Source organism: Arachis hypogaea, chromosome 4 (assembly GCF_003086295.3).
Source record: "Arachis hypogaea cultivar Tifrunner chromosome 4, arahy.Tifrunner.gnm2.J5K5, whole genome shotgun sequence".
NCBI classification, from domain to species: domain Eukaryota; kingdom Viridiplantae; phylum Streptophyta; class Magnoliopsida; order Fabales; family Fabaceae; genus Arachis; species Arachis hypogaea.
The window spans coordinates 4,681,080-4,703,692 of record NC_092039.1 but is presented as its reverse complement, the minus strand read 5'-3'; the positions used below and the strand labels follow the sequence as shown (position 1 = coordinate 4,703,692).

General features: G+C 35.4%; 2 protein-coding genes across 21 annotated transcripts; one reads left to right on the top strand and one right to left on the bottom strand.

The window, feature by feature from the left end:
* The first annotated feature begins 6,333 nt into the window (after window positions 1-6,333).
* LOC112795908 (uncharacterized GPI-anchored protein At1g61900) lies at window positions 6,334-10,550 on the top strand. Of its 2 annotated transcripts, XM_025838105.3 has the most exons (8): window positions 6,334-6,720; window positions 7,911-8,090; window positions 8,193-8,798; window positions 8,973-9,218; window positions 9,373-9,384; window positions 9,483-9,626; window positions 9,737-9,781; window positions 10,072-10,550. In XM_025838105.3, exons 1-8 carry the CDS (start codon window positions 6,672-6,674, stop codon window positions 10,140-10,142), a joined length of 1,353 nt encoding a protein of 450 aa, XP_025693890.1. In that variant the 5' UTR covers window positions 6,334-6,671; the 3' UTR covers window positions 10,143-10,550. The 2 variants fall into 2 exon arrangements, with proteins under 2 accessions (XP_025693890.1, XP_072090978.1); XM_072234877.1 differs by lacking the exon at window positions 9,373-9,384.
* Window positions 10,551-15,102: 4,552 nt separating this feature from the next.
* On the bottom strand, window positions 15,103-21,411 carry LOC112795909 (uncharacterized). Of its 19 annotated transcripts, none has more exons than XR_011880871.1 (10): window positions 20,821-21,411; window positions 20,418-20,536; window positions 20,270-20,347; window positions 20,030-20,125; window positions 19,279-19,416; window positions 17,881-17,957; window positions 17,032-17,239; window positions 16,209-16,257; window positions 15,622-15,761; window positions 15,103-15,449 (listed from the first exon to the last, which is right to left on the bottom strand). XR_011880871.1 is itself a non-coding variant. In XM_025838120.2 (9 exons), exons 3-9 carry the CDS (start codon window positions 20,317-20,319, stop codon window positions 15,399-15,401), a joined length of 438 nt encoding a protein of 145 aa, XP_025693905.1. In that variant the 5' UTR covers window positions 20,320-20,347; window positions 20,418-20,536; window positions 20,821-21,411; the 3' UTR covers window positions 15,103-15,398. The 19 variants fall into 19 exon arrangements, 14 of the variants coding, with proteins under 14 accessions (XP_025693905.1, XP_072090983.1, XP_072090981.1 ...); XR_011880872.1 differs by having other exon boundaries at window positions 15,693-15,761; XR_011880873.1 differs by lacking the exon at window positions 15,622-15,761.
* Between the last annotated feature and the right edge of the window lie 1,202 nt (window positions 21,412-22,613).

Sequence of the window (22,613 nt, the reverse complement as noted above, 5' to 3'; positions counted from 1 at the left end):
GGACGACTTTGTTGCATAAAAAAGTTTGTGGATATATTAGGCAATGGATTGACGATAATGTGTTAAACCATATTATTGGAGAGACACGTACTCGGATCCTTTGGATTAAGCTTGAACAGTTGTATGCTTGCAAAACTAAGAATAACAAAATATTTTTGATTCAGCAGTTATTGGCTTTGAAATATACAGATGGGACATCAATGACATATCACTTGAATAACTTCTAAAGAATAATGAATTAGTTATCTTCCATGATGAGTGTCAAATTTACGAAGAGGCTTAAGGATTGTTACTTCTTGGCTCTTTACCATATTCGTGGGATATTCTCAAAATTTTATTATCCAATTTTGCTCCTAATGGTATAATCTATGTGAATCTTGCCAAGAGCAGTGCTTTAAATGAAAAATGAGAAGAAAGTCACAAGATACATTGACTACACATTCAAGTGTTCTGGTTTCTGAGTCTAGGGAAAGAAACAAAAGTCGAGATCCTAAAAGTAGAGATTAAAGTATAAACAAGTCTCAAAGAAGGTATAAAAATATTGAGTGTCATCATTATGGTCAAAAGGGGTATGTAAAAAATTTTTATTGGCAGTTAAAGAAGGAGAAATCCAAGATAAGCAAAGACGATAGAATAAATAAAGATGATGGTAACAACGAAGACAAGGTTAATGTAACTGATGATGATTTTTTACTTGTTGAGGAGTTTGAATCTGTTAATTTTGTTGATAATTGTATTATTTAGGTGATTGACAATGATGCTTCTATTCATGTTACATCTAGGAGAAATTTGTTTATGTCTTATACTCCTAGTGATTTTGGTAATGTAAAAATGGCTCATCAAGGTATTACAAAATATACCAGTGTTTGATAGGTTTGCTTGGAAACCTCCAACGGTAGCTAGTTGACTTTGAAGTGTGTGAAACATGTTTCTAATATTCGGTTGAACTTTACTTTCTGTTGGTAAGTTGTGTGTTGAAGACTTGGATAACTCATTTTTCGTGATAGTTGGAAGCTCACCAAGGGGTTCTATGGTTGTTGCTAGAGGTACACGACACTCTACTCTTTATTTAACTCAAGTAAATATTGTGAAAGATGTTGTTGATGATACTAAGTTTGTTGACGGAACTGATTTATGGCATAAGAGATTATGTCATATGAGTAAGAAAGGCATGAATATGTTGTCAAAAAGAAATCTTTTACCTGGTTGCAAAGTTGCTTTACAAAAGTGCATCAATTACTTTGCTGAAAAATAAAATAGGGTTTCTTTCAAGAGTCATCCACCTTCAAAGAAGTCGAAGATACTTGACTTGGTACATTTTAATATACATGGGCTAATGAAGACAAGAACACTTGGAGGGTCTATCTATTTTGTAACTTTTATTGATGACCATTTTAGAAAATTATGGATTTACACTTTGAAGACCAAAAATCAAATTTTAAATGCGTTCAAACAATTTCAAGCTTTTGTTAAAATAGAAATTGGAAAGAAATTGAAATACATTCGTACTGATAATGGTGGTGAGTGCTCAGGTCCATTTGATGCTTATTGTAAAGAGCATGGTATAAGACATCAGAAAATTCTTCCGAAGACTCTTTAGTTGAATGACTTGACTGAAAGGATGAACAGAATATTGGTTGAAAGAGTCAGGAGCTTATTGTCACTGTCTGGATTGATAAAATTTTTTTGGGGTGAAATTTTGGGCACTGTTGTTCATGTTTTGAACCGGACACTATGTGTTCTTTTGCAATTTAAAGTGCCATAAAAAGTATGGTCAGGTAAAGATATTTTTTATGATCATTTAAGAGTATTTGGATGCAAAACTTTTGTTCATATTTCTAAAGATGAGATATCCAAGCTTGATGCAAAAATTAGGAAATGTATTTTTTTTTTGGCTATAGTATGGATGAGTTTGGTTATAGGTTTTTTGATCCTGTTAATAGGAAGGTGATTCGAAATAGAGATATTGTCTTTATTGAAGACTAAACATTGAATGATATTGATAATGCAGAGATGGTAATGGTTCATCCTAGTGATGATTTTTCTGACTTAGACATTACTCCTTCTATACCTATGATGGAAGATGGTAGAGTTGAAGCTCACAATAATGTGCATGATATAGGTGCAAGTGAAGATGAAATAGTTGATTCGACGCTTGATGAAGTTGGTGATGATGATCATGATGAACAACCAACTTTAAATATTTTTACAAATACACTTAGAAGGTCTACAAGTGAGAGAAATCCTTCGTCAAAACATTTTTCACATGAGTTTGTCTTGTTGACTGATGGGGGAAAAACTAAATGCTTTAGAAAGACTGTTGAAAATGGAAGCAAAGTTCAATAGCTTGAAGTTATGTAAAAATAAATAAAGTCTTTAGTTGAGAATGATACCTATAAGTTGGTGAAGCTACCTAAAGGAATGAGAATTTTGAAGAACAAATGGGTATTCAGAATCAAGAATAAAGGACACAATTCTAAATTTCGGTATAAAGTTAGATTGGTTGTTAGAGGATATAGTAAGAGAAAATGTGTTGATTATGAGGAGATTTTTTTTTCTATTGTGAGGATGTCATCCATTCGTACTGTACTTGGTTTAATAGCTTCTCTTGATTTGGAGATTGAGCAAATGGATGTGAAGATAACTTTTTTTAGGGCGATTTGAATAAGAAAATCTACATAGAGCAACAGAAGGACTTTGTTGTTAAAGGAAAGGAAGGCCTTGTGCGAAAGTTTAAGATGAGTCTTTATGCGTTAAAGCAAGCTCCAAGACAATGGTACAAGAAGTTTGAATCTGTTATGGGAGAGTATGGTTATCATAAGACAACTTCAGATCATTGTGTATTTGTGCAAAAATTTTTTGATAGTGATTTTATCATTTTTTTTTGTTTTATGTGGATGATATTTTGATTGTAGACAAGAATGTTTTGAGGATTAATGAGTTAAAAAAATAGTTGAGCAAGTTTTTTGCTATGAAGGACTTGGATCTTGTCAAACAGATTTTGAGTATGACTATTACTCGTTATAGAGATTTCAAGAAGTTTTATTTGTCACAAGAGAAATACATAAAGAAGGTACTTCAAAGGTTTGGCATGAATGATGGCAAATGTGTTGCTAATTCTTTTGCTCCTCATTTTAAGTTGAGTACCAAACAGTGTTCAATCACTGGCGAAGAGGAACAAGCAATGGATGAAATTCCTCAAGTCTCAGCGGTTGGAAGCTTGATATATGCTATGGTGTGCACTAGACCAGACATTGCTCATGCGGTTGGTATTGTGAGTCGTTTCCTCTCTAATCTAGGTAAAGAACATTAGAATGATGTTAAATGGATTATGAGATATTTCAAAAGTACAACTAACTTGAGTTTGAATTTTAGTGGTGAGAAACCTTTGCTAGTTGGCTTTACTGATGCAGACATGACAGGAGATATTGATTCTCAAAAGTCTATTTCAGATTATTTGGTCAGGTTTGCAGGAAAAGTTATTTCATGGCAGTCAAAGCTACACAAATGTGTTGCACTTTCTACCATAGATGCAGAGTTTATTGCAGCAACTGAAGCATGTAAATAGTTGTTATGGACGAAGAAGTTCCGTCAAGAGCTTGGTTTCAAGCAAGACCGTTATGTATTATTATGTGATAGTCAAAGTACTATTCATCTTGCTAAGAATTCTACTTTTCATGCAAGATCTAAACATATCGATGTTAGGTATCATTGGATACGAGATGTGTTAAATTTCAAGTTGTTGAAACTTGAAAAGTTCACACTGATGATAATGGTGCTGATGATATGATAACAAAAGCATTGCCAAGAGATAAGTTTAAAATATGTTGTTTGATCGCCGGTATGGTGAGGGCATCCACCTAGTCGAAAAGGAGGAGATTTGTTGGATTTTTTCTCTCTTTTATGAGGCTCAAGCCCAATTTTTTGGGGTGTCTTCTTGCACCCTTGTGTCACTATCTTAATCAGATTTTTTGGGGTCATTGAGAGTGAAAGAGAGCGGCCACAAAGTGAGAAAGGAGAGAAAAAAACAGAATTTTTGTTTTTTTTTGTTTTTGCAAAGCAGCAGATTTTAAACAGCAGTTTTTCATTTGTTCACCGTTGAATCGACTTGAAATTTGAACTGCAACTTCACCTCATCTTGTTCTTTATTCTGAACGATAGAGATTTCGATTGGAGGTCTGTAGAGGGAGAAATATGCTTCGAACAACAGTTCTGTTATTAGGTATTTTTTCATCTTCTTGTTACTCATTTATAAGTTTTGGTGCTTTGATGTGTTAGCTGGTTGTATGTCCGATTTGTGTTTTGTTTGAAACTCTCTCGTACCTTATTTGATTATAGTGGAATCATTTCTTTAGTTTGGTGACTCGTGATTTTTACCTTTCACATTAAAGGGTTTTTCATGTTAAAATATCAGTGTGTTCTTATTGTTACTTTAGTTGATATATTTGCTTGCTTATGATTGCTGTCATATTATATTATGAGTATTTTCATATTATTCTTATATTTGATATTTGTGTTGTTTTCGCCACTAGATTCTTTCAAGTATTTAGTTTAAAATATAACTTTATTTAACTAAATATTTTTAAAAAATTGACTGATATTAATTGATAAAAAGTTAAATTTTTAATTAAACTCTTTTAGGTAATATTACGACTCTAAAATTGATCCAATTTCAAGGCTAGTAATTATTTAGGTTACTATTCATGTTTTTCTAGTGCTAAGAGTTTATCAAGAATGAATTTAGTTTATTGTGAAGAAAATTATACAAGGAGAATAATCTTACAACTAATATTTGGTCAATCTCATTTTTTTAGCCAATTGTAAACTAAAGAAGACTTGGTTCTTTAGCTTATCGGGCTTTATTTTTATTATTTTAATAAGAAAGTGGATGTATTTTATTTTGGTATTTAATTAATTGATTTCAAGCCAACCATGTTGAGACTCTTTAGATGGTATGTCAACGTTTGGTCTAGCGATGGGGGTAAACCTATGAATAGATTTAGTCAAGACTTTTCAAGAAGAGAATATTTGAGTAGTGATTTCTTCTTTATTTCGATTTGTATCAAAATGTGGGGGTTCTTCGAAATGCAAGCATTGGCAATGGTCAAAACAGAACTTTATGCTATCTAAACACAATATTATGCCTTACGTAAATTTCACGCACTCCATCGTTTAAAAGTTCAATTTATTCCTTCCATATTTTGAGCATGTAATAATAATTTTTATTCTAATCAAGACAATTAATATTATTTTTTACACAACTCACTCGTTGCTATTTTGCATACCAGAACAACATGGGAACTAGCAAATCGTTCTTTATTCAACAACTATTTTGCTGAGAAGGGTGCTTATTCTAATAAAGATATAGTATACGCATGCAATTCAAGAGGAAATAGTTTGCAAAACATTCTAAGTTATTTTATTTTTGGTCAACAGAATAATATTATTCTTAGGATTGTGAAACGGATTAGTCCGGTCTATTTAGGACCAGTCTGTTTAAATCTGTGGGTTAAATGGACTGGACCGTTTAAGTCCACTTCATTTGCGGGTCATATTTTTTACTTTTAGGTCAAAAACCTTTAAAAAATAATGTTCTTTTAGTTGATGGGTCGGATCGAAAAAATATCGGCTTGAAGTGTTACTCTTTTTTGGAAAAATGTAAAAAAATAAATAAACGGACCACCCGTTTAGTCCGCCACTCAAGTAATGCACAAGGCGAGGTTCGAACTCTCGACACTTGCTTAAGCGGACGAGTGAGTTGACCACTCGACCAATCCAAGTTGATTTGGGTTTGGCCATTTTGACGGCCCTAATTTATTCGAAAATTTTTTTCTTCTTTTTGTTCTCGTCAATCTCACTATTTTTTGGACATTGAATTGCTGTTTATTTTGTCAAACATTTTACGAATTATTTTTTGGACTCGAACCATTTTATGATTTGTTATAATGCAATAACTCAGCGTTGGGCCCGGAACAGGTTTCTGATAAACTGGTTACCATATTGAAATTTGGGCTTGAAACTGGGCCTAGATCCATATGCTTATATGTTGTTGTGAAAATGCGTGTTGTTGTCTAATAGTTCATTGTATTCATTGATACCAATAAGAAAAAGAAAAATCTTAGTAAATGGAAGTGTTAGGACTTAGGAGTACGTAACGCATGTCATATTGTCATGGATTCCGTTGCAATTACAAAAGCAGTTAAAATTAAATGGAAGGAAGAGGCACTATAAATGTGAGCATCTACCAACTGCCACATGACCCACTAAGGTACCTCCAAAACAGCATGGAAACTGTTGAAAATAAATAAGTAAATGAAAAAAGGTGTTAGACTTAGAGCATTGAGAACATAATGAAAGGAAAAAAAGCAAAGCATGGTGTGAATGGGAAGAAAGGCGAAATGAAATGAAATGGTGGCGTAAATGCGGTAGCTAAACCCCAGTTGTATGTGTTGATTGCTAAATGCTAATGCTCTCTCTCTTTCATCTCTCACCAGTCACCAGTCACCAGTCACCAGTCACCAGACAGCTATTACTACTGAGTACTCACTGAGTACTCATGAACCAGCACACCACTGCACCACTCCTCACTCACTTTCTTCAACCTCTTTTTCCTCTTCTCCTTCCAATGTTGCTTCTCACACCTTGAATGCTTTTCTATTCACCCACCCATCATGCTAATCAACCTTCACCTCTTCTTCTTCTTCCTCTCTCTCTCTAGCTGTAAGTCCCTCTCTCTCTCTCTCTCTCTCTCTCTCTCTCTCTCTCTCTCTCTCTCTCTCTCTCTCTCTCTCTCTTAGGGCATGACTCTACAGGTTTCAAGTTTATTTACTTTATTATTGGAACCGGTTGTTAGTGTATATCATTTCTCTCAATTACCCATTCTTTCTCTGTTATTTTCCAATTATCAATTGAATCAGCTTGTATGCTCAAAACAGTGACCACAATTAGGGTTTAGTATTTGGTGAGGGGACTGCTACATTCACTGCATTGGGACTTTTACTTTCTACTTTGAACAAAACAAAGAACTGGTTGTTGATTTGTTTGCTTTGAACTTAGTAATTGCTTCTGCTTTTGCTGGCTAAGCTGATCATCTTCGTTAGTGGTTGTATACTTATATCACAATTCACTCATTCCTTTTGTATTATGATGAATTTTGTAAATTGTAGTATATATTACTCTGATCGATTAAACTGTGGTTTCGGGTTGGGAATGCTTGGAATATTATCAAAGGAGCTTCAGCCATTTAGCCTTTTCTATGAAGAATTCATCTTACAGGATACCGGTTAGGTTCAATTAATTAATGCTATTAGGGTTAGGAAATTCGGCATCACATTCACAATGGTTGACAAAACCCCTCTCTGCTCAACATTAGAGAGCTGGATATCTTGTTGACTCAATCAGTCATTCTCCTTCTTGTCCTCAGCTTAGCATTTAGTTGCATAGATCTTTAGAACTTCCTTGTTTTTAGGTGAAGCATACACTATTAGAGTCCCTAATTCGCTGCTGTTAGACTCGGTTGGCATTGCAATGGCTGATGGACATCCAAAATAAAATCAAATTGGTATCTGGACACTCCCAGTGGTACAAATCGCTCGCTCTGTTTGGTTTTATTTGTCACTGAAAATTTGTATCCATATGCATTAGTTTAAGGATGTACCAAATGTTTACCATGACATAAAAGGAAATTAAGATAGTAATAAATATTGAGCTTGCTACATGTTCTCAAATTTACGTGGCTTCTGGCTTATATGGTATGCCTTGATATATTAACTTGTTACTCTGGGCACAAGTTATATTGAGATGTATGAATTTTTATTCCAGCAAATAACACAATTTTTCATGAGTGATCTCTGAAAGAACGAGGACATGCACATGGTTAAATATTATCTCTTACTGGTGTTTTGGTACAGGTGCACATGAGTCCCATAGCAGTAGATTAGATCATCTTCAAAGTTCTGTACCTCAGGGCAACCATGTCGATTTTACGCTGCCCGAAATCTCACCTATTGGTGCTCCGCAGCCCTTTCTTCCTCTTCTTGCACCTTCACCGTTGGCTCCATTCACGAATACCTCTATCCCAAAGTTATCAGGTTCTTTTCTGTATAATAGTTGTGGCTTGTTTAGATTTCAATTGCTTGCATTTGGATTATCTCTCTCTTTTGTCTAACTGTCTCATTGCATGCATATTGCAGGACTCTGTGTTTTGAACTTCACAGCTGCTGAAAGTTTGATGAGTATGACAGCAATTGATTGCTGGGAGGTTTTTGCACCGTTTCTGGCTAATGTAATATGTTGTCCCCAGGTGGAAGCGACTCTCACGATTCTGGTTGGTCATTCCAGTAAACGTACCAATGTACTGGCCTTGAATGGGACCACTGCCAGGCACTGCCTTTCGGATGTGGAGCAGATTTTGATGGGCCAAGGTGCCAGTGCTAATCTGAGGCAGATATGTTCAATTGGTACTTCAAATTTCACTGAGGCATCTTGCCCAGTGAAAAATGTGGATGAGTTTCATGACATGGTGGATACTTCTAAACTCCTTACTGCCTGTGAGAAAGTTGATCCAGTGAAAGAATGTTGCTACCAAGTTTGTCAGAATGCTATATTGGAAGCTGCAACAACAATTGCTTCAAAAGGTCCTGATCTTATGGGCATAGATGCACTGCGTGTTCAAACTGAGAACTCAAGTCGGATCAATGATTGTAAGAATATTGTCCTTCGGTGGGTAGCTAGCAAGCTCGAACCTTTTCAAGCAAAGAAAGTTCTCAGAGGGCTGTCTAATTGCCATGCTAACAAAGGTCCCTTTTTTTTTGCTTAGCGAAAAATTTTAATAGTGATGGTCATCAAACGATAAGTTTAGCTGGCTCTGGGTGATTTTCAGTCGGTCTATGTTATATACATATGGGATGATACTTCTGTCCCTTACTACTGCATTCCTTTGCCTAAATCTTTACTTTGTCTCTTCACTGCAGTTTGTCCACTGGTTTTCCCTGACATGAAGCATGTTTCCAAGGGTTGTGGGGATGGGATAAGTAACAAGACAGCCTGCTGTCATGAAATGGAAAGCTATGTGTCTCACTTGCAAAAGCAGAGCTTCATCACAAACTTGCAAGCTTTGGATTGTGCAGATACTTTGGCAGCCAAATTAAAACGATCAAATATTACTGAAGATGTTTATAGCCTGTGTCACATAAGCCTCAAGGATTTTTCCCTCCAAGGTTACCTTTTCTTCTCTACTCCAGTACTCCTGTTTATATGCAACAAAATTACACTCAAGTTCCCATGATATATTATATCTGTTAGTAATATTTATTTCCTCTTTGTGCCTGTGCCTTTCAACTTGTGTGGAAACTGATGATGTGGATGCTTCAGTTGGAAACCAAGGTAACAACTACACTGAAACATTATTTCCAGATATATGAATCCCCTTAGTTTAGATTTTTGGTTGAGATATGACTTGCTGCATTGTTTTCCCTAAACAGCGGCTGGTTGTCTGTTGCCTAGCTTGCCTTCGGATGCTACATTTGATAGCACTTCTGGTATTAGTTTCCTTTGTGATCTAAATGACAATATCCCAGCTCCCTGGCCTTCCACCTCTCAGTCAACAACTTCATCATGCAATAAATGTATGTTTAGATAATAAATAACTTTGGGCAGCAACCTGCTATTTATATATTTATTTTTGCTGCTATTTCTTTGTGATCTTTTGATAATTCTACCTTCACTGGTACTGCAGCTGTCAACATCCCTGCTCTTCCTGCAGCAGCATCCGGTCAAATTTGTAAGAACCTGTTCAATTTCTGGTTTATCAGTAATATGCTAACTTCTTGTGATCGTTTAAGGTTTTGACTAGAATAATCGAATAAATGCTTGCCATAAACATTTAGGTTTTTAAAGAGATCTTAGTATCAGCTATATGTATCTTCACTAAAACATAAAGCAGATTAAAACCGTAACCTAATCTGATTTCTAAGATTTAAGAAGCAGTAGCGCCATATCTTATGCATGGAATGATATCAGCATCTCCATTAGTTTGGTGCTTGCTCCTGACTGATTTTAAATGATCTGCAGGTCTCTACAGCCGAAATGTGCTGCTTTTCCTGTTTGTTGCTTTATCATTTCTCCGTATGATAGTCGCGTAATTATAAATGCTGCTTCCTTATTCCTACAACAAGAAGGATTTTTTTTGGGCAGGCATTACGCCAAAGGTTAACAATGACCAGATTGATGAACTCAATCGAAGGTGAAGTCCAGCCAGTTTCTAATCTTGTTGATTCATGATTCTTATTTGCTTGTGTAATAAAATATTTGTATATAGGAAATTTAGAAATCATAGGTTATACACTGTAACTTATCGAGGTTGGTATGTAAGCCAGGATTGCATTTGGAGGCTTTTTGTAATCACCCTTTCTTAGCTATAGGCATTTCATTCAGGAAGAAGATTCTTAAACAGTTAAACCTATTAACTTGTTAAGATCTGTCCCAAACCCATCTCTTTCACAGCATGCCCCATTCTCAGTAATGAGATCTTGATCTTGTTTTTTTGTTCATGGTAAAGTTCATGCATATATACTCGCTAGCACTAATAAAACCTGAATAGCACTTCAAGTATACTGCAGAGCAGATCGAATAAACATTCCAAAACATGATAATCGTAATCCCCACATTAATTTGTATATTGTTTGCAACCGGATTTTTATGCCATTGGAATGCATCAATCCAAAGCCTTACCAAATTTATTTTTAAGCTATGTTAGTATTCATTTATTCGTTAAGTTCATTCTATTGGAGGTTCATTAGTTAAATTAGTATGCCTGTTACAATTTCAAGATATGTCTTCCAAAAAAATTGAAAGGTCAATTATCCAAGGTAAAATTAGGAGAGAAATTAACAAAAGTAAAAAGAAACTAAATATTTTTTGAGTGACAAATTAATCTCTATATTTACCCAAAAAGGAAGAAAGCTAATATGTCTCACAATATAAAAGTTTAGAAATTAACGGTTAATAAACAAATATCAGGGATTCATCGTTTCTGCGTGAAGCTTGAGAGAGAGAGAGAGAGAGAGAGAATAAAAAAAAAAAACATTGTACCTACGGGTATTTTGTGCCTAGGATTCTTTGTGCCTTTGATAGGTTTATTATGAATTCTAATTTCCAATTCTATTATATTCTATTCTTTTTTTTTTGTAAATCTGAGTGAATAATGAGATTTTGTCCTTCTTTAATGTTATAATTCTCTTTCATAATTCATCCTATGACATCACCTAAGGTGAGAGTTACGCAAAATCCAAAATTACTTGGAATAGAAGAGGAGGAGATTGTAGTATTGGAGGTGGAGGATGTGAGGGAAGGAGTCGAAATATGCTCTAAAAGCTTAATAGGGAGACTAATGGCAGATAGAGGGGTTAGCGGCTGGATAATGGAGGGAGGATTCAGAGTTATATGGAATCAACCTGAGGGATTTAGAGTCAAAGTTCATGGAGAAAACATATTCTAATTTTTCTTTTCTAAGGAAGCAGATGTGATAAGGGTGGAAAGGGGGATCTCCATGGTTTAAGAATTATATGATTCACCTTAGAAGATGGCAACCAGGTATGGAAGTGGAACAGGAGAACTTTACTCGAATTCTAGTATGGATCCAAATGTGGGAAATGCTTGAATTTTGCAAAACAATAACGGCGGCCCGGAGGATAGGTAAAAAACTAGGGGAGGTATTAGACGCTGATAAATTTTCCATGAGAGGCAAAGAGGACCGGATTATGAAAATAGGGGTTAATATGGATGTGACCAAGACACTACGTCAATCAATAAAAGTAGCTAGTTCGAATAATGCAGTTTTTGAAATTATACTGAAGTATGAAAAATTGGGGATCTATTGTGATTTTTGAGGTTACATCGGGCATGAAACAAGGAACTGCGAAGAGTACCTGAAATTGTCTGCCAATTAGCAAGAAATTAAATAGAGATGGAATAGAGAGTTGAAAGTAGACCAGATCAGGTGGAGAGTGGAAGAGCAAAAGGAGAACTCACACCCAACCCCACGTGGAAAGGAAACTGGCTTCTCTCAACCTCATAATACTATACCAGTAAGCCTTCTAAAAAACCTTTCTAACCTATCATTCAATGACCATAATACCAACTGTATCCAGAATCCACCAAATTCTCAAATACACCTAAACCAAACCAACATTCTAAAACCATCAGCTCAGTATCATATCTCAAATCCATAGAAAAATCAAAACATTATTCCATACACTAGAACAGAACCGGTGTCAGGAGGTATAGAAGGTTTGATACGGATAAAAGAAGTAGGGGTGTTTCACGTAGGCAGCACGGAGAGAGGTCTTAAAAGAAGTAGTAAACAACCAAAAATCAAACATTTGGCGAGAAATATGGAGGTGACGGAGGTAGGGAGTAAGATTGTTGGTGTTAATCGAACTTCGGAGCAACAAAATGAGTCTTTGAACGAAGAAGACTCTATTTCATCCACTAAATTTTATTCTGAAGGGCTTCAGGGTGCCATCCCAAAAGCGGCACTCCAAGGTTCATAAAGTTGATCATGTGGAACTGTCGGGATTTGGAAAACCCCTAACAGTTCACAGCATCAGAGGGTTATGTAGGACCCATTCCCCCGAAGTAGTATTCTTATGCGAGACCAAAAATACTACTTCGTTTGTGGAGAAACAAGGCAGAAAAGCAGTTTTTCAGAGGTTCTATTGTGTTGAACCAAGAGGAATAGCGGGAGGGCTGGTATTAATGTAGAAGGAAGGTGAAGATATTAATATTATTCAGCATGATGATTTTTTTTATTCATTTCACTTGGAGAGACAATGTGCAGAACAGAATTTGGGAGATTTTTGGAGTACATTTGCATAATGAGGAGGCCCAATGAAACGTCAAATACAATCAGATCTTAAGTATACTGGATACAGCTGGAGAAAGTATTCTGATTACTGGTGATTTTAATGTTATCTCAGCCTTTAGTAATAGGGGTGAACATGGGTAGCGGGTACCCGATTACTCGTCCGAACCCAAACCGAACCAATTAAATTGGTTTTGGAACCAACGGGTGATCGGGTCCAATCCGAACCAAACCGATTACCTTTGCTAGTAATTGGTTCAGGTATCGGTTCTGGGGGTGCGAAACCCGAACCAACCCACGAACCTGATCATATATTAATTAAATAGAAAAAATTAAAAAATATATGGCTTTTCTATTAGACAATGATTATTCACTATTAATATGTTTGGATTTTAATGAGTTTAGTTTTTAATATATTTGGTATTTAACATGTTTGGATTATTTCTATTGATGTTACATGTTTATTGTACTTGTTGAATTTTTAAGATAAAAATTTGATTTTTTTTAGGAATTTCAAAGTCATCGGGTACCCAATTACCCGAACCGAACCAATCCGTTCTTAATCGGTTTGGTTTGGTTCGGGTACATATACAAAAAATTGCAAATCCAAACCAAACCGAACCAATTACATTTTGATCAGTTCGGTTCTAATTTTACCATAAATCCGAACCAAACCAATCCGTGCTCACCCCTATTTAGTAAAAAAGAAGGAGGAAGAATGAAAACTATATCTTCTATTCAAGCTTTTTGAGACTTTATTAATGGAGGCAGTCTGGTTGATCTTGGATATGAAGGTAGTATGTTCACTTGGAGTAATAAACAGGCAGAAATTAACCTTATTCGAAAAAGATTGGATAGATGTTTGACCTCTATTCAGTGGAAACAGAATTACCCAAATGGCTCAGTGGTACACTTAGATGACACAGGATCTGACTATAGACCGTTTCTGATTTCCTCGTATAGAGGAGGTTTTAAAACAAAGAGAATGTTCAGATTTCAGAAAAGATGGTGTGATAGTGAAGAAGCTAGGCATGTAGTGGCAAATTCATGGCATATGGAGGTTGAAGGTTCTCCGATGTTTGTATTATTCAGTAAGCTTAAACAATGTAGACACAATTTGGTGGCATGGCACAAAAATTTGTCTACTAACTCGAAGAAAAATATTGCTGAATTGAACTCAAAGCTGAATGCAGAGAAGGATAAAGGTGCAGGGGCTGACACTATTATGATTCGGGTCTCAGAGGCGAAACTAGAAGATGAATATGAGAGGGAGGAAAAATTCTGGAAAGAAAAGGCCAGGGTGCAGTGGTTGTAGTGGGGTGATAAGAACACAATTTTTTCATGCCAAATTTCGTATGTGGAGCAGCAAAAACAAGTTGCACAAGTTGAAAAGTGATTCGAGTGAGGTTGGTACTCATCCAGAACAAATAGCTAGCAAATATTGCGCAGTAATATTTTGAAAACCTATTTACTACTTCTAAACCAAAGGAATCGACTGAGAAGCTGGAGGGGTTGAATAGAAGGGTAGATAACAATATCAATCGAAGGCTAACTAGAGCAATCTCGGATCAAGAAATCAAAGATGCAGTTTTTTCTATTAATCCTCTCGCAGCACCTGGAGAGGATGGATTCACTTCAAAATTCTATCAGTTTTTCTGGGACACTATTCAAAGGGATGTTCTTAATGCTGTTCATAGCTTCTTTGAAGGAGGGAAGATGCTCAGAGCCACAACTAGAAAATGGATTAATACAGACAGATTTAGTCTTTATTACAGACGGATTTTTGGTTACCGACGAAATTACCGACGGATTTTGTCACTCTTTAAAAGCCCCGTCGGAAATTATTTACCGACGGATTTTTTTTCCGTCGGAAAATTACAGACGGATTTTTACCAGTTACCAACGGATTTTCTCTCTGTAAATTCTCCCTCCATTTCCTGAAGGGGACGAACTTACAGACAGATTTTCAGACGGATTTTTCGTCTGTAATTACAGACGGATTTTCCGACGAATTTTTCGTCTGTAATTACAGACGAATTTTCCGACGGATTTTTCGTCTATAATTACAGACGGATTTTCCGTCCGTCTGTAATTTAAACTTTGGAAAATCATGATTACAGACAGAAAATCCGTCTGTAAATCCGTCAGTAAGGTAAAATAGAAATTTTTTTAATTTTTCTATTGGAAAATAAATACTTTAGATTTGTTTTCTAAATTTATTCCATCAAACACACTGTAAATTGAAAAAATGAAAGCCAAAAATCACATAGATAAACATAATATTCATTACATGATACCTATAAAATTGGATGTTATTTTTCAACACCATTATTCAATATCTCACTGTCTCGATAAAAAAATACCCCAAAATTTCTTTTAAACTACAACAGAGAAGGGCAGGACTTTCAGCCTAAATTTTAAAACTATTTTCTCATGCTCTCTTTAAAGTTTAAACTCTCTAATCTAATCTGAGTTACATGATTCTTTACTCCATGGTAGACTCTTGTGTGGCTGAAACTTGAAAGTATTTGTTCATCTAGTTCTTCTTCTTTGATTTGTTTACATTGGACTGAGCATATGCAATTCCCTGGTGTCAAAAAATAGGATATGGACAAATTTCAGAAGCCTAGCAATGTTTTATAGGATTAAAAAAAATCGAAGGAGGATAACAAAAACACAACTTTAAAATAGAACTGCAAGAGAGAGAGATGCTTGCATGCTCTTGAAGCACATTTAATTTGTTCTTCAGGAACACTCACATTTAAGAGAGATGCTTGCATGCTCTTCAATCATGGTCATGCACAGAATGCATAAAAACAAACATGCATACAAGTTATTTGTCAGATTGAGTGAGATCCAATTCTTAGGGAATGAGAGCAAATATCTCTGCATAGCAAACCTGAAAAGATTCAACCCAGATCACAAGTTAACTAGATAAGCTTTCTAGAAAAAGGGGGATATATACAAATTAATAATTTAAGGGACTAGCCATTGACCCTGAAGAAGGAATCTCAAGCATAATAACAGTTTGAAGTTATTTAATTCCATGCAGATGTATCATTTAGTTAGCTACTGCCAGCAACAGTTAATCGTAGATGCAACTGTGCCATAACAAACTATAAAAATTAATTCATGCATAAAACTCAATCATCACAATTAGCAAAAATTATTCCAATACCAAAATTATAAAATAAAAAGAGGTATTAAAGTCTGGTACACAAGCATCCCGCATAATGCAGGGTCCAAGCAAGGGGCATGCTCAAAGAAGAAAGGGAAAAAGATAAATTAATAATCAGTTGATACTTGATAGCATTACACAGGAAAGTATTGGAACACAGCAACAAACCTTATCAGCAGCTGCCTGCAATGTCAAATGATCTCCCCATTCTCCAGACCTGTTATAGTGGACAGAAGATGAATGAGTAAGTTGGAGGAAAAAAGCCCACTAAATATGACGACAAAGGTCACTCATTCTAGGGTAAATAATAAAGGTAATAAGTACAAAAAGCTCAAATAATAAAGGTAATAATAATAACAATCAATAGTGTAAATCAAAGAGGTGGTAGCCAGAGATACCAACATCAGCTGCAAAATGAACCAATATCGTGTTATTTTAGGAACTTGACCCTGAATAATTGGAGCATAGTAGTTTAGAGAAAGCATTCAAGTGCAAACGAACAGGCCCATTGCAAAACTAAAGCTATATATATATATATATATATATATATATATATATATGTATAGTATCTTTCACCGGATTTTGAATTCACAAGTCACATGAACCCACATATTAAAATATAAACATATACACACACATTAACAATATATAATGTAGTACCAGTAAAATAAAAATAAAAAAAAGGAAAAAAGAAAAGATGATTATGCCGCAATTACTAATTAAATAAGAGCAGGCAGGAGAATGTCAATGATGCGAAATATACAGTCAAAACCAAATAACAGAAAACTGCAAATAACTATTCCCTATTGAAAATTATTTTAGTTTACTTCCATTCACCAAATCATTCAGATATTTAGGCAGTGAAACAATTTTATCTACTGCACTAACCCCAACAGATGAAATAGACAATGACACTTCTGAATATCTTTTTCACAAAATTTGACACCAAGAATGCAAGCATAAGGTTTGTTAAAACATGAGAAAGACATACCCCTCCATTCTTGCTCTGTATAGGTCCATGAGAAGCCACAACATAAGGCTGGAAATAATTCGGCACTGACATGTTGGATGGAGAGAGACCATATTGTTGAAAGTAGGCAGGTATGGAAAGAGAGAAAAACAATGATAACCCAACAATGATGATATTCCGAGAGCTTCCAGCCTCACTATATTAGATTGCTTTCTCTAATCATTGCCAACTGAGACATTTGATTGAAAAGTTTATATATGAAAAAATATCTTAGCTGTAAAACTTAAATAATCAAAATTTAGCATAAGTACTGTCCTCAGCTGTAAACTATCAATCAGACTAAACTAGAAGTTTAAATCCACAAGCACGGTAGACACTTTGATATCTCCATATACAAACAAAAGGATGAAGAAATAAACAAGCCAGAATTTTCATCAGTGGTTTTAAATTGGGTATGCTAGTATGCTGCTTGCTTTGTTTTCAATTCCCAAAAACCACAATTTAGTAAGTTTCTTTATGATTAGTACTCGAATTTAAACTAACTAAACTTGCCAATATACAGGACCAAGTAAATAATTGGCAATTACAACCCAACTAAAAATAAGGATCATCTAGAAATCCATAGGGGAAAGAAATTTAAATTTTACAACACAACTTCAGAGTCTCTTAGGACAGAAAAAGCATACTCAATGCCCATGGTTGGTAACTAGTTTTACTTAAGACCCATGTTTTAATATCTTCAAAATAAAGAAAGTGAAAAGACAAGCATAATTCGGGGAAAAAAACACTTTCTCTTGAATTTTAATTGATGCTGCCCAGTTCAGTGCATGATTCTCAACAAACATGAAAGATATTTTTCAGTGATGTTACCTTCTCATTGATATTCCTGGCAACCTCAAGTGCCTTTGTGTAAGCTTCACCAGCAGGAACACAGTAGTTGGCAAGTCCTGCAGTAAATGGAATGGTACACAATGTGTTATGTGTTCAAAGATATTCTTGTACCTCCAAATTTTATTTTTCTAAAGAACACAGTGGAACATATACAATAATCCAATAATGAAAACAAAAAAGAGTGAGGTGAGTGATGTGTCACAAAATCTTAATACGACAAACATCTCATTCATTCTCTCATTTTCAACGTTATTAACATACAAATGCATGTTGAGAAAGGTTACTATAAAACAATACAATACACACTGTCCTGCAAGAGATATATATATAAAGCTGTTGTGTTGTATATGTATAAAGACAAATATCACTGTCCCTTTCTTTTTCATCAAAATGGCCAAACCATGTAAGTGGTGCTACCTTTTATTTAATTTTTAGAGAAAAAATGAAGAAATTAAACTATATAAGATAAAATAGGAAAGCTTTCATCAATGTGAAAATAAAAAAAGGAGCTAAAGTGGATTGTTGATCAAAAATTGTTCCTTGGTGCTCAAATCTAAGGAATCAGAATGGAGTTCTCAAGTGGAAAAGATGGAAGCAGATATCAGTACTTTCAAGTCTACACTGAACACCAAAGAACAAGAAATAAGGGAGCTTCAAACAGAACTTGAAAAATGTTTTTGTGCAATTGAAGAGAAACATATGGAACTCTTGATCTTTAAATCGCAACTTGCAGGGCTGACTCCAAATCATTTTTGGCAGAAACTGATAAAGCAGTTTGTATCAGTGAGAATGAAGATTTGCTTTGTCTCAGTACAGAGCATATGAGATTGAAACCATATAAGCACACATAAACACACCTAAGCATGATCAAAATGTTTATCGATAATCTCAATTTCAACATCACCAAGGGCCAAAGGAGCTGCCATGAGCAATGCAGTCAAGTATTGACTGCTAATTGATCCAGACTACTTCACCTACAAATAAGATGAATAAAAGCATTTGAAAAGGATCAAATAAACATCGGCTACAATATTTTTCTTCAGAGAAGTTATAATTAAAATACCATATCTATGTAAAGTTATTGAGAGTTTGTAAGTAACTTTAGAAAATTAAGCAATCCCATTTTGAAGGACAGTCCATGACTCAGTTCTCAATTTGACTGAAAAATTATAAAAGTGATGGATAAAGTTTGATAAGAAAAATCCTCATCCAACATTCCTCTCACTATTTAATTCAAGAACCAATCAGTGGCTTGTAATTGTCATTCTAAAATAGAAGAAAGATCATTCAGTATGTTTTATCCAATGCATGTTTTGTCCAATACCAGTATCCAATGCAAACATTAAGGACATAAGAAAATGACACTGAATCCCACACCTTTGCTTTCGGAGCGAGACGAGCCATGAGAGCTGCAGCAGCATTACCAGCATTGTTCTCCTCTATGAAACTGATGGTTGAATTGATATGGTGCCATGTAAGAAAATGGAACACACAAAAGCACCAGGGATGTAATGTCTGACAAAGAAAGCACATTAATACCAAAAGCAAGTTGAAAATTTTTAAAAAAATGTTACCTGATCTTCATCTGAATGAATGGAATCTGCTGCAGCAGAAGAAAACTTTACAACAAGATGATATATACATTAATCTATATATATATAGTACCAGTTGGTGGGAGAATATTGGAAGAAGATGATAAAAGGGCAAAGCATGCCTGAAGCAATCAAAGAGATACTTGTTGTTGAGGATCCACAAATATCATCATCAGATTCATCAAAAACCAAGGATAATTTCATTAGGGACTTTGATATAAAGTCTAATGTCATATTATATCACTCCCACAAGTAGAAGCAAAAGCACAATTTGGTTATTGCACTACATGAATTAGAAAGGAAGTAAAGAGACAAGCATAAAGGTTCATGAATCCTTCTATTTTCAATCAAGCAAATTCTAAAATCAAAGAAAGAAACAGTATCCTTCTTACAGAAGTAAAATAGTATTATGTTTCAATTTGATATTCAGAGCTTAATCAGAACAAAAAAGAGAAAGGAAAAGGAAAGCAAAGAGAACAAGGAAAGGGGATGCAATGAGAAAAGTGAATGGAATTGACTATGGACTAGCGAATTACCTGCATGCGCGAACAATAAGTGAGGAGAACATCCCAACTGATCCATCGCCAATGCCTAGCCTTTTCTGTTCTAGTGCAGCCACTTCGACTTTGTTCCTGAATATTTGATAGAATAATAATAAACACCCTGTATTGATCCTAGTAACCGCACAAAATTATTTTTTTAGTTAAAACTTAATTCATCCATCCTAAATTCCTAATTATACTTTCTTTGTAAGAGTGAGTTTGTTTTTTTTAGACCTGACAAGAAAGAAAGCAAGTATTAAGTATACTATGCACATTCTCTTCATGTCTCAGCTTTCTCTTCAATTTATCAACCTGTCAAATTTGAAAACATTAATTTACTCTATGTACTGAAAATTTATTTCACTAATAAATTATCACATACATCTTGTATCAAAGCCATTTTTCTTTCTTGATTTGATCGACGCCCATTTTTCTGTGCAGCCATTGCTTTGCTCCTTCTACTTTCCATCTTGTCCTACTTTGCACATTCAGAGATAGAATCTTTGAAAAGCAGCAAAAAGAAAGAACTAGCTTGAGTCTCTGATATGTTTCTTATGACAAGTAAAAGAACCAAGCTTCCACTTTCCAGATTCGGATAATATTCAAAAGAGGAAGAGAAATTCTATCTACATACTACAGTTAAAGTAGTTTAAGCATTGAAATCAAAACTCTTTTAGTGTATAGTGTATAATTGATTCTATCTTACAAATTGCCTAAACCTAGCTAAAACTGGCGTAGAAAAATTGAGCCCTAAGGTTTATCGGCGTAATTTAAACAATGCATACCTAAATCAGCGTAATTTAAACAGCTACAGGTAGATGCTCTGGTTCTCTTTGGAGCAGGAACGATTGGGATCGGGTCGAATTCCATCGATTCGCTTGCGACAGAGCGCGATAGAGCAGCGACGGTGATAGAGCAGCGACAGAAACAGAGCGTGACGACCTTGAGTCTGAAACGCCCGCGAGAGAAGCGATATACCGGAGAGATAGAGAGAGGTCGACGGCGAGACCATCCGTGAGAGAGGTGAGGCTCAGTGAGCTTGAGGGTGAGAATGGCGAGAGAAGAGCGAAGAAACTCAAAGGAGGGTTAGGGGTTCTTCGTCGCGGTTAGGGGTTCTTCGACGGAGGCATTGCAAGCGCCGGCGACCGGCAACGTTCTTCGTGGTGGTTAGGGGTTTTTCATGAGGCACAATGAAGAGACGGTTAGGGTACAGTGAGGCACAATGAAGACAGGTTAGGGTTAGCTAGGTTAATCGTCTTCCTGATGCACGATGAAGACGGTGTTCATCTTCATGGAATGCTTTGTAAATTGAGTCGAGAGAGAGAGAGAGGGGGTAGATTAGGTTAGAGTTATTTGTGAAAGGTGCTCGAGAGAGAGAGAGAGAGGGGGGTAGATTAGGTATAAGATTTTTTTTCCGGCGGAAAATTTTAAATTACAGACGGATTTTCCGTTTGTAATAATTTAATAAAACACGCGTTTTGTCAGCTTAATTACAGACGGAAAATCCGTCTGTAACCATTCTGCGAAAAAAATTAATTTTTTTGACGGAATTATAGACGGATTCTCTTTTCCGTCTGTAATTTATACTAATCTATTTTTTTTGTTTTCTGACAAAAAAATCCCTCTGAAATTCCGTCTGTATTTCAGTGGGATAAAATCCGTCGAAAATATCCGTCTGTAATAACTAGTTTTCTAGTAGTGAGCCTTCAATCATACACACGTATGCTTAATTTCTAAAGACCCCAACATTAGCAAAATGAACCAGATGAGGCCAATCAGTCTTAGTACTATTTTTTATAAAATTATCTCTAAAATTCTTGTGCATAGATTACAACATACTATGAACAGAATTATTAGCGATAATCAAAGTGCGTTTATAAAGGGCCGGCTCATTAGTGATAATGTATTGATTGCTCACGAATTTATGCACTTCTTGAAAAATAAGAGGTTTGGGGATGAACAACTAGCGTTGAAAGTAGATATGAGTAAAGCCTACGATCGGGTTGAATGGAAATTCGTTTGGGCTATTTTGGAGAAATTGGGTTTTTGTAGAAGGTGGGTGGAGTGGATGAAGGAATGTGTAACGACCGTTTCCTACTCTGTTGCTGTGGGAGGACAACCTCATAGTTATTTTAAGCCATGTAGGAGATTGCAACAAGGCGACCCCCTTTTCTCTTATCTATTCTTATTCTGTGCAGAGGGACTCTCCCATCTGCTCCACAGAGGAGAACAGAAAAATGATATCACTGGAATTCGTTTGAAGTACAGGTGTCCTTACATTACTAATCTATTCTTTGCAGATGACTCAACTATATTCGGTAAGGCAGCACCCCAAGTATGTGCTAACATAGCCAAGATCTTACAATCTTATAGTGAGGTGAGTGGACAAGTGGTTAATCTACAAAAGTCATCCTTATTTTTCAGCAAAAATACCAATCCTGAAATTCGAGAGACTTTATCTGATATTCTCAATATTCTCCATGTTGGGAACCAAAATAAATACTTGGGTCTGTCCTCAGTGATACAGAGATCGAAGAAAGCAACTTTCAATTATATTAAGGATCGGGTGGCGAAGAAA